Consider the following 19,542-nt stretch of genomic DNA (forward strand, 5'->3'; position numbering starts at 1 on the left):
TACGTCGTGATAAACGAATTTCGAAGGTCCAATCTACTTCTAATTGTTGCAAAAACACAAACTAAATTTCTAAGTTTTGAATCATATTTTTTACATCTAAGTGTTAGATTTAATTGTTTTGGATCAGAATAGATAATCCCTGAGGACAATAACTTTCTACTACTTACGATTATTTTGTACACTTGCAAAAACGTCGTTAGCTTAAATTTCAATATCCCAACTGGTAATCTTTAGAACTTAAATATTCTGCTTGTTACACTTTTAAATAATGAGAAACCGACAAATAACTTATATTAAAAATATTTTTTGACAAATAACCTGATGTTAAAACCAAAAAATAACTTTTAACTACGGTCAAGAAAGATCAAAATTACTTGATGTCAGAATTGATTATCGAACTAAATTAAACGGTCTAATAATGACCATATACCTGCGATGAAATGTGACAAAAGAAATAGGATCCAACCCAAACCCAAACAACAGTCACATGTGGTAGTTAGGAAGCAGTCTCTGACCAATATTAGATCACCATATAGCCCGCACGTTGTCTCTTCACAAAATTATTATGTGACTTCTTGAGAGACGTGTATAACTTGGGCAAGACAAAAGAATTGCACTTTCATGCATCTATAAACTCACTTTGATGTTGTTACATACATGATGTTGTTTTCAATTTCATGTTATTTCATGACTCCTAAGGCTCTATTTGGTAACACAAATAAGCTAGCTTATAGCTTATTATATGAGCTTATAAGCTTGTTTCAAAAAATTAGAGGTGTTTGGTAACAAGCTTTTTGTACTAGCTTATAGCTTTTTTTCAGATGCTATTTCAAGTAGCATTTGAGCTTATAGCTTATAGTTTTTTACACTTTATTCCATTTTTACCCTTTAATTTAATAACTACCCACTCTAAAAAATAAACTGCCCACTGTCAATTATGTAATTTTATATTTATGCTCTGTTTGGTAACACAAATAAGCTAGCTTATAGCTTATTATATGAGCTTATAAGCTTGTTTCAAAAAATTAGAGGTGTTTGGTAACAAGCTTTTTGTACTAGCTTATAACTTTTTTTCAGATGCTATTTCAAGTAGCATTTGAGCTTATAGCTTATAGCTTTTTACACTTTATTCCATTTTTACCCTTTAATTTAATAACTACCCACTCTAAAAAATAAACTACCCACTATCAATTATGTAATTTTATATTTTATAATCACTTTAAAAGCTAATTTTACCAAACACTTTAATTTCAATAAGCTAGCTTTTCAGCTATCAGCTATAAGCTAGCTTTTCAGCTATCAGCTAGCTTATAGCTTATTTTTACCAAACAGACCCTTAATAACCACTTTAAAAGCTAATTTTACCAAACACTTTAATTTCAATAAGCTAGCTTTTCAGCTATCAGCTATAAGCTAGTTTTTCAGCTATCAACTAGCTTATCAGCTATCAACTAGCTTATTTTTACCAAAACAGACCTTAAGTAACCGCTAATTTCAAACACCCAAAGATTGTTATCAAATTGAATTTGATATTGTTAAAGAAAAAACATTGTCATTGGACCCCATATTCATGCTCATTTGTCTTCATCAACTAGCCACATGCCCTTGTCTCTCTAAATATTCTAAAAACTGTCGGTATATATCAACAATATATTAATAATTTCATTGGATTTATATGGATTGTTGGCTTGAGATATTAAAGTATATTTTTCTTAAGTTTTTAAGTTCAATTGATTTTGGTATCAATTTTACCGTGGATAGTGGCAGAGTCATAATTATTATAGAGAATCCGGACAAAATTTTACATGTGACATAATATATAAATAGTTCAATAAAAAATATCAATTATATGCTACACTAACTCCTAAAATACCAACAATATTTTGGCTAGAGCTTGGAGTACTGTCCAGACTTACCAGGCGTTAGAGCCTCCTATGACGATGAACTAATTCATACAAAATTGAAGCCCTTACAATCGAATGGTGAAATTTAACCTCAAACTAGTCGGTCTTTGGACCAAAAATATAATAATAATTCATATAATAAGAATAAGATAAAATTGTATCGAACAAAAAATAATAATTCATATAATAAGAATAAGATAAAATTGTATCAAAAATTTGATGTATATTCTAAATTTCAATAAAAGAATTACATTTTGTTTTATGCATGAAAAAAATAAATTATGAGAGGTTGAATGAATGAATGAAGAAAATTCATGACATTCATCTTGTGTTTGATCCTAAACCAGCCAACCTACCCAAAATCCCTTGTTTATAAGGCAAGAAAGTTCTCTTCTTCAAATCTTCAGATTCAGCTTTCTTTCTAGCATAATGCAATTCATGTGCAGAAACACCATTTTCCTTTCTTCTAGACCTTGGAATTGGTGGAATTGATGATAAAACTTTACCTTCTTCAGATAATTTCTTGTTATATGAAACAGGGTATTTTATGAATGGATCTTTACTTGTTCCTCTTCCTTCTGATGCACTACGAAATAGCAAAAAATCTCTTAATCTCCATATCCTAGAACTCTTTGATGAATTTGTAACAGGAACAGCTTCAACAGAATCTTCTTTGTTGTTACTATGTTGTTGTTGTTGTTGTTGATGATTACGTTGTTGTTCTTCAACCCATGTGTATTTTGATGTTCTGTATGGAGAATGTGAACGTGTCACTCTTCTACCAGAATTTGAAAATTCAGAAGCTGGTGTTCTATCTCTTCCTCTTCTTTCCAAAGATGAATCTTTTTTGTTCTTTGGTGAAAAAGCTTCGATTATAGCTTTTTTCCCTTTTGAAATTGGAGATTTTTTGACTCTATTTGGTGATAAAAGAGGTGATGTAGCAGATTCTAAAGGTTTGATTTTTCCACCATGGAAAAGTTCTTCAGCTGAACGAGGTGATGAATCTGATTCTCTATTAACAGAAAATGCAAATCCAACATCTTCATCTTCAAATTGTGAGAAAAATCTTGATGGGCTAGTAGGGGCACTTAAGTAAAAAGCTTCACCAAAACGTTTTGGTGAAGAAGGTGCACTTAGATAAGGTGAAAGCATGTTGAAATTAAAATGATCCATTGTAGGACTCATTGTAGGACTTTGATTAGGACTATGTGACAACACTTCCATTTTTTCTTTTTGTTGTTCTAATCTAACTTTGTGGATTGAATCAATAGGTTTATGGTTGGTTGGTGTTGGATATATATAACACAAAAATGTATGATTTATTTTTATAAGATAATAATTGATTGATGAGGATTGAAGGGTTGTGATGAATTTGTTGACTATTTGTATGGTATGGGTGAGTGGTGTCACAGGGTACTTAGACCTTAGCCGACTTTGTGTACCGATGCTTGGAATTTTTTTATAAGCTAAGATAAGAGATGAAAATCGTTTTGTATCAATTGTTGTTTTCATATGGTATCTAATCTAATGATATTCTAATTATGTGTAACCGTGTGGGAGTAGATTAAGTTATTCTACACGTGTGAAACTTTAATTAGGTAATATTGATTGTTTGGTAAACTTATATTTGTTTCCATATACATATATAGAGTCCGGATTCATTTTTTTTGATCAAGTTTTATTGATTATCTATGTATGGTAAAGATAAATGCAAATCATACATTAGTGGAATATATTTTAATAAAATGGATTTTACTGATTGTCTATCTTTTCTAAAAATTGTGCTGGTTCAGTTACATACTGATCTAAGATAACGTGTTTTGTCAATTTTCACTTATATAATAACTGACATTGACATTAAAATAATTGACGTTTAAGGTCAATCATGATATTAGACCATTATTATGAGATGTATCAATAAAACTAGACTCTTACCCGTGCAATGCACGAGTTTTATGTGTTATTTTATATTATAAAATAATTTGCAAAAATATTTATTAAATTTTATCTTATCTATTTTTTTTACTAACATCAATAAGTAGTTCTGACAATCGACTAACTTTTTATATACATAAAAATTGGACAAAAGATTATTAGAAAAACATTAACTATTTTGAATAAAATACACAAAATAATAAAATGAATAAAAAAAATTAAAATAATAACAACCCAAAATAATAATAATAATTATTATTATTATAATTAGTACCACACATTAAATGCATGTAAGTGGATGATGTGACTAAATGAAAGATTTTCATCCGTTTGTGGATTTGAGTTTAGATAGACAATTGGACAATTATCTAGGATTTATATATATAGATGATTGATGTTTTCACATTAATGGTCGTGGCACACCACTAGAGGTGGGAACATGTCAGGTCGGCCTACGGAGCCTTAAGGCCTGACTTACATAGGCTCATGTCAGGCAAACCTATTTCTTTAAATAGAGCATACCAATGTTTTTTTATAAGCCTATTTAGTTAAATAGGTCAGACTGCAGCCCATTAAAAAAGTCTTTTAGGCTATTAGGCCGACCTATTTAAGTTAATATGAATAATATTTTTATTACTATCATTATTTATAGAATTTAATTTATATATTAAAATTTGTATTTTGGTTAAATTATAAATTTATTAACTTTTTCAGTAGTTTAAGTGTATTAATCTACATGAGTTTTTCACATATATAAATGTATTATTATAAATTATAATTGAAATATGATGACATATATAGTCAAAGTCTCGAAAATATCATGTTAAATATCAAAATGACATTGGTTTATTAGTTCATAAGTATATCTAGTATATCTAAAAATAAATATAATTATTTATTTAAATATGCTTATATGAAATAGACTTTTAAACAGGCTAACAGGCCACATTAGACCTTTAAAGGACCAGACTCGGGTCTAAAAAATAAGTCTATGATAGGCCACAGACCAGGCTCGAGCCTTCGATATTTTGACAAGCCAGACTCAGGCTTGAGAAAGCCTACCTCGACCTAGCATATTCCCACCTCTACACAGCACCCATGCTATTTAAATCCTCTTTCACACAAAGGGATTAGCATATCGTTTCTTATTTTCAAACCTTTTTACACACAACGTCAAAGTATCTTACACATACACTCCATCCATCCTTCACAACCACAGTCTAGAGGCAACATTTTATCGCCAAAATCTGTTTAATCATGTAAGTCTTCCACAAGTGTGATCAAAATACATGGTATACAGCTTCTAGATTTTGGTTGTGTTAAGTTAGATTTACCCACGACTACATAACATTACCACGTGCAATGGTCTGAAACGGACGGTCTATGATTTAACTAATTTGGCAGCTGCTTCTAGATGAGTCTATACGAGAGTGAATTCTCTCCATCGGAAAAAAAATTGAGGGAATAATGTGTGGATCTAGATCATTAGATCAAAACATGTGATAATATTTTAATGAGAAAAAATTGAAGAAAAGTTATTCAATGGTTATGATGTAACTGTTGGCGCAGCTGAAGCTAGGCTTCGATCACTTTGGCCTGCACAGGCCTAGCAAGCAAGCAGGCAATCAAGGAAACACGCGCGCGCTGCACTGTCACTTTGGCCAAGCCAATGTGCACAGTTTCTGCAGGATCTACAATCCTTGTTGCTGCAACAATGGTGAATGAATGGAAAGAATGAAAAGCTCTTGTTTAACAGAGGAAGAAGAAGAAGATTAGGGAAAAATAGAATCAGTTTTATTCATCCACAATGGGGAAAAGTAGTTGGTTACAATCACTAATCATGAGCCAATTATTTATACTAGATCATCACAATGGTTGATGATTCTCTTAGGCCCTAACCAACTAACAACTTCCTAACTGACTCTAACACACTCTAACAACCTAGGTAAATCAAATCTAACTGACTCTAACAAACTCTATTAACAAACTTCACTAACAAACTAACTAACTTGCTTAAGAAGCAATTAGCTACACTTTCTTTTGCTAGCTTGCACACCAAGCCAGCTCATCAACAATATGAATTAACCATCTAGAGTCTTCTTAGATTCAACACACCCCCTTAATTCATGTTGTCCACTGTCTCAATTCCCATTTCACTTCTTAATTTTTCAAACACCTGTGTTGTTACAGCCTTGGTTAACAAGTCTGCAACTTGCTCATCACTTCTGCAGTGCATTAGGGCCAAGTTACCATTGCTTACCTGCTCTCTTAAGTAATGGAACCTTAGCTCTATATGCTTGCTTCTTCCATGAGCAATAGGGTTCTTTGCAAGATTGATAGCAGACACATTATCAATCTTCAAAGTGACAGTTTCACACCTGTCTTGACTGATTTCCTCAATTAGGTTTTTCAACCAAATGGCTTGACAGGTGCTGAGTGATGCTGCTATATACTCTGCTTCACAGGAGGATAGGGCCACTACAGGTTCCTTCTTTGAACACCATGATATTGGTGATCCACCATAGAAAAACATATAACCAGCTGTTGATTTTCTATCTTCATGATCACCACACCAATTTGAATCTGTGTAGCCAATCAGCTTGCATTCTTTGTCTCTATCACTTGCAGGGAACATAATACCATAGTTTATGGTCCCTTTCACATATCTAAGTATTCTTTTCACTGCAATCAAGTGTGAACTTTTAGGCCTTTCCATGAACCTGCTAGCAATCCCTACACTGTAAGCCAAGTCAGGCCTTGTATTGCACAAATACCTCAGAGAACCAATCATCTTTCTATAGAATGTAGGGTCTACATCCTCTTCTTCTGCACACTTTGTTAGTTGTGACCTTGGCTCAGCAGGTGACAATGCAACATTGCATTTGTCCATCTCAAACTTCTTCAAAATCTCTGATGCATATCTAGTCTGGTGCATTAAGATTCCTTGCTCATTCCTCAGAAACTCAATGCCTAGAAAATATGTCATGAGGCCTAAATCTGTCATTTCAAACTCTTCCTTCAAGTCACCCTTGAACTCACTAATATAAGATTCATTGCTTCCTGTGATAAGCAAATCATCTACATATAGACAGATTATAATAACTCCCTTTGCAGCATCTTTCTTGACATACACTCGATGTTCTGTGACACATTTCTTAAACCCTATTTCATTTAAGAACTTGTCAATCCTTTTGTTCCAAGCTCTTGGAGCTTGTTTCAGACCATAGAGTGCCTTCTTAAGCTTATACACCTTAAGCTCTTGACCTTTCACTTCATAACCAGGTGGCTGGGCAACATATACTTCCTCTTCTATAGGACCATTCAGAAAAGCTGACTTCACATCCATTTGATACATTGGCCAATCATTTAGGTTAGCAATAGCAGTCACTAACCTAATTGTTTCCATTCTAGTAACAGGTGCAAACACTTCATCATAGTCAATACCTTCTTTCTGAAGAAATCCCTTTGCCACTAGTCTTGCTTTGTATCTGGTTATTTCACCCTTTGAGTTCACTTTCAGCTTGTAAACCCACTTCACATCTATTGCTTTCTTTCTCTGTGGAAGATCCACCAGCTCCCATGTTTGATTGCTTTCAATCGAATCCAATTCTTCTTTCATAGCACCTCTCCACTTTTCACTTTGTAGAGCACTATGCACATCAATTGGTTCAGATTCAGCCATGAATGCTAAATGGATCAACTCACCATCATTATTCACTTGACCATCTGAGTTCATTTCACATTCTTGTAATCTTGCTGGTAGAACTCTAGGCCTATTTGATCTTCTCACCTCAGGCATTGGCTGATTTACTTGTTCTTCACTAACTTCTTCAATCATCACACTAGTTGACTTCTTTCTGTCATTAGTGTTCCAGTCCCATTCCTTGAGTTCATCAATTATTACATCTCTACTGATCACCACATTGTTGTTGATTGGATCATAGAGTTTGTAACCTCCAGTTGAGTGATAACCAACCAGTATCATCATTGTTGACTTATCATCCAACTTCTTCCTCAATTGATCTGGTGTGTGTTTGAAAACTAGTGAACCAAACACTCTCATATGATTCACATTTGGCTTGTGTCCTGACCAACATTCTTCTGGTGTGATACCCTTCAATCTCTTTGTAGGGCACCTGTTCAATGTATAAGTAGCAGTAGAAACTGCTTCACCCCATAACTCCTTAGGTAAATGCTTTCCCTTCAACATACACCTCACCATATCCATTATTGTTCTATTTTTTCTTTCAGCAGTCCCATTTTGCTGTGGAGTATATGGTGGGACTATGTCATGCACAATGCCTTCATTGTCACAGAATTTTGCAAATTCATGTGATACATACTCTCCACCCCCATCTGTTCTTAGGGTTTTGAGTCTCTTACCACTTTGTCTTTCAACTGTAGCTTTAAATTTCTTAAAAATTTCAAACACATCACTTTTCTTACTTATCAAGTAAGTCCATAGTTTTCTGCTAAAGTCATCTATGAAGCTTACAAAGTACCTGTTACCTCTAATTGAGCTCACTTGCATTGGACCACATACATCTGAATACACCACTTCAAGTACACTATTGGTTTTACTTGCTGCATGCTTGCTGAAGCTCCCTCTGTGCTGTTTTGAGTGCACACACTCTTCACAAATCTCTTCAGGCACTTGCAGGCTTGGCAAGCCTGTCACCATCTTTGATTTTTGCAGCAAGCTGAGGTCCTTGAAATTCAAGTGCCCCATTCTATAGTGCCATCTCCATTCTTCTCTGCTTGATGCAGTCATCAAGCACTTGTGATCCAGAACATTGAGCCCAATCTTGAATGTTCTATTCTTTGACATTTCAGTTTTTAACATCAAGTTACCTTTAGTGTTGTACACTTTCAGCAACCTATTCTCCATTACAATTCTGTAATCTTTCTCTAGCAATTGGCCTATACTGAGTAGATTACATTTCATACCTGGTATGTACAATACACCAGAAATCACTGAACACTTGCCATCCTTTCTTTTGATTGTTACATCACCAATGGCTTGTACTGCAAGACTGCTATTGTCTGCAAACTTGACATTGTGATTCTGAGTAGCCTTTAGGCTTGTGAACCAATCTTTCCTCCCTGTCATGTGTGTTGTACATCCAGTATCAAGATACCACTTCTCTTGAAGGTCACTTTCATCTTTTGTAGTTACAAGAAGCATAACTGAGCCTTCATCATCATCATCATTTCTAGCCATTTTGGCTTCAGCATCACTTGATTCCTCTCTGAATCTACATTCATCTGCAAAATGACCATAATTTTGGCAATTATAGCATTGAATGTGTTTCTTATCAAACTTGCCTCTTCCACTTCTGCCACCTCTTCCACCTCTTCCACCTCCATTGTAACCACCTCTACCACCATTGAACTGTTTCTTCTGATTTCCACCTCCTTTGGTATCTTGATTCTCTTTTCCATTTCCATTCTGATAACTATCTTTTCCCTTATTGCCTTGCCATTTTCCCTTTCCTTTCTTATTTTTGTTACCCTGCTGAACTTGTAATGCTACCTCACCATTGGATTTATCAGAATTTCTCTGATTCATCCTTTGCTCATGTGCTTCTAAAGACCCTTGCAGTTCCTCAACCTTGATAGTGTCAAGATCCTTAGACTCTTCTATTGCAGCTACCACATAGTCAAACTTAGGAGTTAAAGATCTCAGTATCTTTTCAACTCTCATTGTACCAGACACAATTTCACCACATGCTTTCATTTCATTAACTAATTTTGCAATCTTTGTAAAGAATTCACTTACTGTTTCTTTCTCTTCCATTTGTAGCTGTGCAAACTTGCTTCTTAGGGTTTGTAGCTTCACTTTCTTCACCTTCTGATCTCCAGCATAAGCTGTAGCCAAGATATCCCAAGCTTGCTTAGCTGATTCACAATCTCCAACCTTTTCAAAGATATCAGGGCTTACACTTTGATGAATTATGAACAATGCCTTGTAATCTTTCTTCTTCAATTCTTTGTGTTGTGTTCTTTGAACCTCTGTTGCACCTTCTGAAAGTGGTTCCACACCACTAATCACTTGTTCCATCACATCTTGATAATTGAACAAGACTTTCATCTGTTTGCTCCAATTATCATAATTCTTTCCATCCAAGACTGGAAGATTCGCAGGGAATTGACCATTGTTAAAGGTTGCCATGGTTAAAGCACGAACCAGGCTCTTGATGCCAGATGTTGGCGCAGCTGAAGCTAGGCTTCGATCACTTTGGCCTGCACAGGCTTAGCAAGCAAGCAGGCAATCAAGGAAACACGCGCGCGCTGCACTGTCACTTTGGCCAAGCCAATGTGCACAGTTTCTGCAGGATCTACAATCCTTGTTGCTGCAACAATGGTGAATGAATGGAAAGAATGAAAAGCTCTTGTTTAACAGAGGAAGAAGAAGAAGATTAGGGAAAAATAGAATCAGTTTTATTCATCCACAATGGGGAAAAGTAGTTGGTTACAATCACTAATCATGAGCCAATTATTTATACTAGATCATCACAATGGTTGATGATTCTCTTAGGCCCTAACCAACTAACAACTTCCTAACTGACTCTAACACACTCTAACAACCTAGGTAAATCAAATCTAACTGACTCTAACAAACTCTATTAACAAACTTCACTAACAAACTAACTAACTTGCTTAAGAAGCAATTAGCTACACTTTCTTTTGCTAGCTTGCACACCAAGCCAGCTCATCAACAATATGAATTAACCATCTAGAGTCTTCTTAGATTCAACAGTAACAATTGAGGAAAATTGAAGAAAAAATAATTGAGAGATCCTTTCTCAGTCTAATACGAGTATATTATTTACTAATTTAATGTATGTATTATGTATACGTGTATGTATATATTATACACACAACTTAACAATGTACGTGTGGGAATGGTATTTATGAGAGTTTGCCTTTCTTGCTTGACAAAACTAACTTAGTCAATTCATACATGGTATTAAAATATCAAATCTTGGCTATTTAATAATTTACCAATTTCTTTGCCAACAAAAATAATAATTTATCAATTTCGGTGGCGGAAAAAGATGGTTGAACATGAATTCTAGAAGAGAGGAATGCACCCTTTGCTAACAAGACAACTAAGTACAAAGACATGAACTAAATTCAACATTTGTTTACAATGAATCGAATCTTGACCATGAAATTGCATTATGAAGCTCTTATATAATAATAGTTATTACAAATTTATTTAACATAGTAATATTTTAATGAAATAATTTTGTTCCTTTAGTGGCGATCATGAAATATTTTTAATAATTATGAAAGTGGCGGTTCTTGTTGACAAACTTTAATACAGTTTCATGGATTTACTAATTATTAGTTAGTTCAGTGGTGATTGACGCTGAATTTGGTAGGAAAAATCACAGTTTGATCCCCCACAACTACAATCGAAAAAGGACTGGAATCACTTGATACCAGAACTGACCTCGAACCAGATTAAACGGTATAGTGAACTGAATACTAGTTGTAAAAACCAAAAATAAAAAATAAAAAAATTCACAGCTGATTTGAAACAAGATAGTCTACATCACATAGTTAATTCACACAATAATTCGAGGAAAATGCAGAAATCGACAAATGAATTTGGATTAAGATTTAATTTAAGTTCATTCATTGGTTTTCGTGTTTTCTTTCCTTCCTACTTCTCTTCCTTCCAACCAAACAGACCATAAAATAATCTCGATTATCGATATAGATTAAATGGCTAAGAGTTGTAACTGTGTAATGAGTTGCGATAAGAAATCTAATTGTGGTTGTTCGTGACATCTTTTTCATCAATTTAAAACAAATGTGATCGAGTTCATGTTGAGAAGAGATAGCTCCTACTATATTTTTTTTGTTTGTTTTCATTCTTATAGTCTTGAGTCTGAAGTTATAACGTGACGACTTAAACTAATGTCTTCTCCAGCTGAATCGTTATTGAGTGTGGAGTATTAACAGGACTACATAAAAAATCCAAATTATATATAGTTGGAGAGAGGTGATTGCCTTGGTCATACATCGACTATTTGATTAAGATTAAATAGTCTAAATTTTCATCTCAAATTTTACATTTTAAAAAAACAAAATCTAATTTTAAAATCTAAACCGTCTAATATTAATGGGACAATTTAAATATTTCGACGGTATGAAGATAAACTAAACACAATCCAATTACAAATTTGGTTTGAGAGGACGTTTATCCCGGAAAGTTAGAAGCAAAAGGGAATAGATAAAAAAAATATATCAGTGATTTCAATTAGAAATTATAAATAAAGCCAAAATAGAAAATAATGATGGCGAAATGGAAAATAGTAGCTAAAATGGGAACAAAAAGGCAAAAGGGAAAATCAAGAAAGTAAACGAGAAAGTCAAAAGGTATATGGAAAAAAATCAATAAATGTAGGAAAGTAGAAAGAAAATCTAACCGAAGGAAAATAAATAAATAAATAAATAAATACTCCATCTGTCCCAAAATATAAAAACTATTTGACCATTGCACGCACACCAATGCATAACTTTGATTACGAATATCTTTAATTTACATTAGTAAAAATTATAGAAATTTGATTTTTTGAAAATACTCATCGAAACAAATCAAACAAGATTTTATATGATAACATTTACATTTATATACTTGTAGAAAAATACAGTCAAAACAAGACATATGAATAGTGCATTTAGTCAAATGAGTTCTTATAAAATGGGACGGAGGGAGTAAATAGTATGGAAAAGGAGTGGTGTGGTCACCAGTCATGATGTGGTTGGTAGCAATAGTAGGATGGAAGAATGTACCGAAAAGTGTGAAAAGTGCTGGGCCCATGAAGCCCTCGACCCGTATCCACAAATTAATATTTTAATGGGCTGAATTAAAAAAATCTACCCAATAGGGGGTTATAATTTGGGGGTTAGTAAGAGTTATTCTTTTTTTTTTTTTTGGTGTATAGTAAGAGTTATTCTTAATGGCAATTTTTTCGTGCCCCCTGAGGTTTCTCAAGCACTCCATGAGTTTTTAATTATACTCATTTGTTAGTTAATTAGTGTTCTTTGTTCCTTTCAATGTTCTTTTAATATTCATGGGAACGATATGATAATCGAAGAGGGACTTTTTGTGACCTAATTGGAAACGATATAACTAATCGAATTGAGTTTTACCTAAATGAGATTTCCCGTACACAAATAGGATTGTCACGTGATGCTAAACTGATAGGTGGAAGTAGCTAAGTGACAAGTTGTAGGACCGAAAACAGAAGCTTGGCCTTCAAAGTGCAAGCTTGTACATGCTCATGTTCTTTTCCTAGAAGTTGAGATGCTTGACGCGGACTAACGGATAAGAGGAGTATGTCCCTCTTTTATCCCTTTGAGTAAGATTCCATTTAGGTCCACATTTTATATTAAATTTGATGTAATTTTTCTTTCTAATCTTTTAATAAAAATATCTTTATTCAATTTATCTTTCCTATTTCTGCATAACCTGCCATAAGAGGGTTCGTTGGTTAACCAGCAAAACCCTGCACCGTTTGCTAGTTACTCGGTGAACACCGTCAAGACTGGAAATCGAAAGATTAAGAAAAAATGAAGACACCTCCCAGAAACCTAAATATATGAGTTGGACTTTTGAATAACAACACAATACATTTAGCATAAATAAAAAGTAGTAAATTTTACACAAACGAAACTATGGATAAGATGAATAAAAAAACATTAAATTTAACTCGAAAACTTAACTTCAAAGTTTAGATCCAATTCAGATGGACTAATTTAGCTTCTTAAAAAAACTAAAGTTTAGATGAAAAGATAAACTAATCTTTTTTTTTGCTTTGAGCTGAAAATCGAACCTAAAACTTATAGCGTACTACCCAAATCCCTCATCACTAGATCAAACCTAGTGACTTAAAGATAAACTAATCTTAATGCTAGATATAATAGAACTACTAATTAATTTGGAAACTCCCTCCCTAATGAACGAAAATTTCGCATTAATTAAGAAGAAAAATATTATTATTTTACTCCTCTATTTTCCCAATCAATAATATTATGAATTCTTGTTCTAGATAGAAACAGAGAGAAAAAGAATGCTCAATTTACAATTTTTTGATTTGTCATATTCCATTGTGCCCAACTTTGTCTTAAAACTCAAAATTAATCATATATATTGAATTATAGGGGTTTAATTAAGACATTGGAGTGTAGCCAAATCTAATATTTACTTGTTTTTAATGATTCTAAATCATAACACAACTTGCTAAATGCAGTGTCAAGTACAATAATTAAAGGTTAATATATGAGTTAATTTCAACATTTTTAGAAAAAGACACAATAATTAAGAATATTTTGGCCCACAAGCCAATATTCCTCAGTGTCTATATTCCAATATCCTCCTTCTTTGAATGTTGGACCATATATGGAATTCCATCAGTACTCCTACTACTATCAGCAATATTCTGTACTATATAAGATTGCAACCATTTCTTCATTGATACACTAATATCATGCATAAATACTAATCAATATGCAACTAATATTAATTAACCTTCATTATTGCTTGTTTCACTCGTAAACATTATTGTTTTACACGCTCAAAAATCATCTAAGTTGTTACTTGAAAATTTTCTACAATCGAATTTAGATGAGCTGAGTTAAGGGCGGCCAGCCAAAGTTAATCGAGTTGAATCTTTCTCAACTGCAACAAAGCATAATTGTCCGATTTAATGCATAGTGGATTTCGACTTAGGTGATACATATAATTCAGCCTCGTTGTCTATTTAACAGAAAGAGATCAGGCAATGTGGTTATTTTTAAGGCTACGTGATCAGAAATAGCCGCCGAATGTGGGAATGCTAGCATAGGAAGTGGCATGACACAATGTGACCGCGCGAGAATAACATGATTTGGACCATATTTTGTGTCCGTCAAAGTCATTGCCGGTAGAATTTAGTCTTTAACATTTTTTGTCTATAAATATTATTTTGAACACACCTCAATCAATAAACAACCTATTTTACTCGCAATTTACTCGATTTTATATACATTCTGCTTTTACTTGTGTTTTTTAAGCCAGAAAACAAGAGTTCCTCCTTTGGTTTAAACGTTTGAAGCAAAATAAATCACTATTGAGAGCTATTAACTGAATTTTTTGCTAACTTTTCAGTTTGAAAACAAATACTATTATATTTCACAAAGGAAATAACATTTTCAGTTGGAGCCAATACTGATATTTGAAATCAGGATCCTATAATCACGCCTTTTCTATAGTGCTTGAGTAATAATGATAAAATGGGAGGTAATTTAGCTGTAAAGTGAGATTAATGATACTTAATTCTATAGGCCAAGTTCCATAGATTGTACAGTGTTGACATTTATTCCTTCATTCTAGTTGAGATTAATGATAAAATGACATGTATGTACATATCTTATGTGTATGATCTAGAGCTTTAATGTTGTAGTATACAAATTGTATCCCCAAAGCCATTTTAAAAATTGAAAAAATAAATTATGCTTATACCAAGTATCTAAATCTGAACTCATATGGCATAATTTTTACAAATTGTGAGAGGGGTTGAGTTTTTCTTTTCTCAAGAAATTTAATTGTTTCTTTCATTTGTTCACTTGGTAATTGAAGGCATATCCAATCCATCAATGACTCTAAGTCTTTTGCAAAGTCAAGTAAATACCAATCCAACATCTTTGGAATAAAAAACTTTGATGTTGAAATTCCTACTGCAGCTTGTAAGTATTCTCTTTTGGCTACTTCAAGTTCCTTCTCAACATTGGATGCTGTGTAAACTCTAACCTGCATTTGTTCAAAGTTCATGAATTAGCAACTCGGTCCCTGCATTTTACAGGCAATGTCCCTACCAGGCCCAACTGAGCTATGCTTACGTGAACTTTTAGAAAAGCAATCAGATGTAGGCTTACAGAAAAGAAAAATAAATAAATAATGAAGTAGGCTTCAAAAAATGTCCGAGTCGATGCATAAAATAGATCAGGCTCATGCCTTGTATTTTCAAAGTAGGTCACAGTCAGACTCGAGCCTTGCAAAGCTTAACCTAACCTAACCTTACATATTCTCACCCTTGTCGGAGATGCTACATCAATACTATACTTTTATTCCTTCGGTATCACAACAGGACCGCGATTGAGGTACGTCAATCGTATTTACTACAATTCTATGCAAGATCAAGAATTGCAACAAGAATTTAAAACCTTTATAAAAGACTAAAAATTCAATTTAAGCAACAGATAAACTTACAGCAGGAGATGACCAAGTTCCACTAGAGAGAGCAAATGTCACTAGAGGTTCTGACAATTCAAGTCCATAAATGCTTCTTACTGTCATTTCATGATTTTTCACTTCCTTTAATAATGTGATCTGTTTGGAATTTAGCTGTAAAAAGAAGCTTATTAATTTTGTTATCTTCCCACACAGAGAATGAAAAAGCTGCATTTGAAAAGGACACAACTTACATATTTCCAGTGATATGGAAGCCTTAAAATGCAGTGTTCTATGGTTGTAGCATTTAACAACTGTCCATCTACATTTATTGTTGCCTGAGTAACAACAAAACTACATTAATTAATGAGCAATGAAACTAATGCAATTAATATGTGCTAAACTTAGGGAACAAACAACCTTCTGCATCAATGCAACAACCATTTCAGGACTCTTTGGTATCCCATTTTCTATGAATGCCTGAAACAAAGCAGAACTTTTAATAAGTCATTACTAATATTAAAGAGTGAGAAATAAATAGAAACTGTATTAGTGTGTGTTTGGTATCAGGGTAGATATATCAGAATCACGGTGATCTACTGTGATTTTCCAAAAGCTACACTTTACAGCTTCTGCAAAATCACGGTGAATCACATGATTCTGGCATATTCACTATGATACCAAACATAGGCTTAGAGTGACATACATTCATCATACAAGAGTTATATATGTTGATCCAGAATGCAAGCTTCTCTTGATGCTTGAGATTCTCAATGTTAACAAATGCTAGTTTTCTCAAAAGAACCCTTCAAATTTAAGGAAATTAGAATTTAGAACACCTTAAAAAGTACTAATATAGTTGAATTTGAATAGAATAGAATAGAATGATATCACATACTTCAACCGATGCAGTAAAAACAAAGACTTAGCAGTTTGTGTTGGATTGAAAGAATGAGCTTCAATACTTGCACTTAATTGCTTGTATGGACCAATGTCTCTATTTCCAAATTCCAAGATACCATATGGATCCAAAAACTCTGTTCCTTCAATACAGTTTTTAGATTTTAGAGGCCTTAAAGGTGGTGTACTCATTCTCAAGAGAATGCTAGTTAAACACTTGACAATATTTTCAGAGATTGTATTTGGACTTTCATCTCCTTGTGGAATTTCTTGTAGACGATTGTTTCGAAGAAGTTCCTGCTGCTGTAAAGAGGGAAAATTTTCATCATTAACTTAAAAATTCTTCGGTTTTTGACCTACGTACTAGTAAATAGTTTTAAATCGTGGTCTGCAGCTGCAATTGCGGCCGCAATATAAAGGTTTCACAACTGCAACTTCAACTGTGCGCATCAGACGCATTATAAAGGTTCACCACATAACCGCAACCACGACTGCATCTGCAATTTAAAACTATGTTCTAGTAAAACTACTTCTATAATACTAATTGGAAACTATTTTTACATATTCCAAACCTGTTTCTTGGGAGGTTCAGAACATTTCTGTAGTGATTTATTGTCAATTGGAATTTTTGCCATTTGGCCTTTGCATATGGACTGCTTGTTGAGCTTGTAAGAATGAGTAAATGATTGAATCTCTTTTCCTTGTCTATCCTCTGGTAAGACAAACATGAGATATATGAAATCAGAAACTACACACTCGTACTCGTCACATTATGTAAAAAATAGAAGACTGGACTAGACTACTTTTGTTGTACTTCAGAAACGGATTATGAAATGTATCGTGCATGTCCGAGTTGACGGTGAGTTTGACAAAATCACAAAAAAATATGTAATTTTGTTGAAGCTCCGAACCGTAGATTTTACTAAAATTACGGTGGCATACCGTCAATCAAACTCACCCTGAATCCAAACACACACACACACTATACTCAATTTTGTAGATGTTACATTGACTAGTCAGTAACTCACCAGGAAATGTTGTTTTAGGCCTAGTTGCAGATGCTACAACATTGCTCAATTTTGTACTATCATTTGTGTTTGCATTGTTCACATGTGTTGGTTCTGAATGCTCCAGTTTCATCTTGGAGGATGACATGTAAACTGCTTCTTGATGCAAATTCTGCCTAAAATATAAAACTTTCTCTTCAAGCCTTCTTATTTCTTCTTCAAGTACCGCCACTTCAGCCACAAGTCCAAGTGTCTACATTTTTTTGTAAGATTAAATTCATCACTCAAATACTCAATTTCTAGAATATGATAATAAATAAATAAATCCACTTATGATTATAATAATGTTGAGTTATTTCCTATTAGGTATAACCTTCGTAACACTGACACTTCAGGTTGAAGGTGTGTCTGGTGTCTGACACCGACACATGTGATTACCGGTATCAAGTGTCAACATTTTGGTGTCGTGTTCGTGTCTGTGTCCGTGTTTTAGAAAACGACTAAAAATAGGAAGGTAGAGTGATTTACTAACATAGGGAGGGAGATAAGGAGGAAGACGAGGAAGAGCCCCCAAAGGCCTATTCAAAGCTCTCTCCAATGCCTTGTGAATGTTCTCTTCATGCCTAAGCTTATTCTTCAATCTATCCACCTGAAAATTGAAAATTTCATCTTAGTTAGAAGCAAAGAAAATTAATGAAATTGAAGAAGAAAAAACAGGACAATATTCATTACATCTTGTTGCAAAGCCATTTTTCTGTCTTTGCTGGAAATTTTTCCATCTTTAACTGCATTTCCTATGCCTTTTTGCATGTTTTGAGGAACTCTAAGATCTTTGTTTGTTGAAACTGAAGCCATGGCTTGTGAGTTGTGAGGAGAAGAACTGTTACACGTTCAACATCATAATTTAAGAATAATATTAAACTTTTGTTACTGTACAAACCGTTTTTCAAAAATATATATATGACATATATAAATAAAAAATAAATATATATACCTTTTAATGAGTTCTGACTTTATAGCAAATTTAATTATATTTTCATGTGACACTGAACCTTTCCTAGGATTCAACCTTGTTCTCACGGTCTTGTTCATCTTTTCAACTTCTTCTAAGCCTGAAACTTCTTCCACTACTGAAAATTGAATATACCAAATTAGGAAAATAAATATTAAAAGGTTTAAGTGAATGATCCAAGAAGAGACTTGAGAAGGAATGAAGTGTCATCATACACTCCAATTGAAAATTGGTTCATTTATTTTCTTTCTTATGGCTTTATAAGGGATATAATAATTTGATAGTACAAGTTATGAATATGAAAGGGATAGAATATTAATTAAAATGTGTTGCTTATAATTTTGTTTAAAAAATAGTGTAGGGACAAAAGAGAACAAAAATCCAAGCTGGAATGGAACGTAAGTACTAATTATAGAAAAATGGGAGCAAGGTAAGGAAAGCAGAAGATCTCATAACGACAAATTAGTAAGAGATTTGAGTCCATTAAGCAAGAAAGACGCGTTTGATTTTTTATTTATATAGATAAACGAAATTCGGTTCATAAAAAAATTTAGATGA

At 33.4% G+C, this 19,542-nt stretch overlaps 2 protein-coding genes across 3 annotated transcripts; both read right to left on the reverse strand.

The window, feature by feature from the left end:
* Positions 1-2,064: 2,064 nt before the first annotated feature.
* On the reverse strand, positions 2,065-3,320 carry LOC123915786. Its single transcript, XM_045967027.1, has one exon. It carries the CDS (start codon positions 3,126-3,128, stop codon positions 2,226-2,228), a length of 903 nt encoding a protein of 300 aa, XP_045822983.1. The 5' UTR covers positions 3,129-3,320; the 3' UTR covers positions 2,065-2,225.
* An 11,676-nt stretch (positions 3,321-14,996) lies between these two features.
* On the reverse strand, positions 14,997-19,542 carry LOC123918058. 2 transcript variants are annotated; one of them, XM_045969995.1, is made up of 11 exons: positions 18,967-19,442; positions 18,705-18,852; positions 18,505-18,621; positions 17,994-18,225; positions 17,538-17,677; positions 16,964-17,265; positions 16,772-16,871; positions 16,486-16,545; positions 16,320-16,403; positions 16,105-16,239; positions 14,997-15,645 (listed from the first exon to the last, which is right to left on the reverse strand). In XM_045969995.1, the coding sequence occupies exons 1-11, from the start codon at positions 19,062-19,064 to the stop codon at positions 15,352-15,354; spliced, it is 1,710 nt and encodes a 569-aa protein (XP_045825951.1). In that variant the 5' UTR covers positions 19,065-19,442; the 3' UTR covers positions 14,997-15,351. The 2 variants fall into 2 exon arrangements, with proteins under 2 accessions (XP_045825951.1, XP_045825950.1); XM_045969994.1 differs by having other exon boundaries at positions 15,003-15,645; positions 16,964-17,268; positions 18,967-19,542.

This window comes from Trifolium pratense, linkage group LG3 (genome assembly GCF_020283565.1).
Source record: "Trifolium pratense cultivar HEN17-A07 linkage group LG3, ARS_RC_1.1, whole genome shotgun sequence".
Classification (NCBI taxonomy): domain Eukaryota; kingdom Viridiplantae; phylum Streptophyta; class Magnoliopsida; order Fabales; family Fabaceae; genus Trifolium; species Trifolium pratense.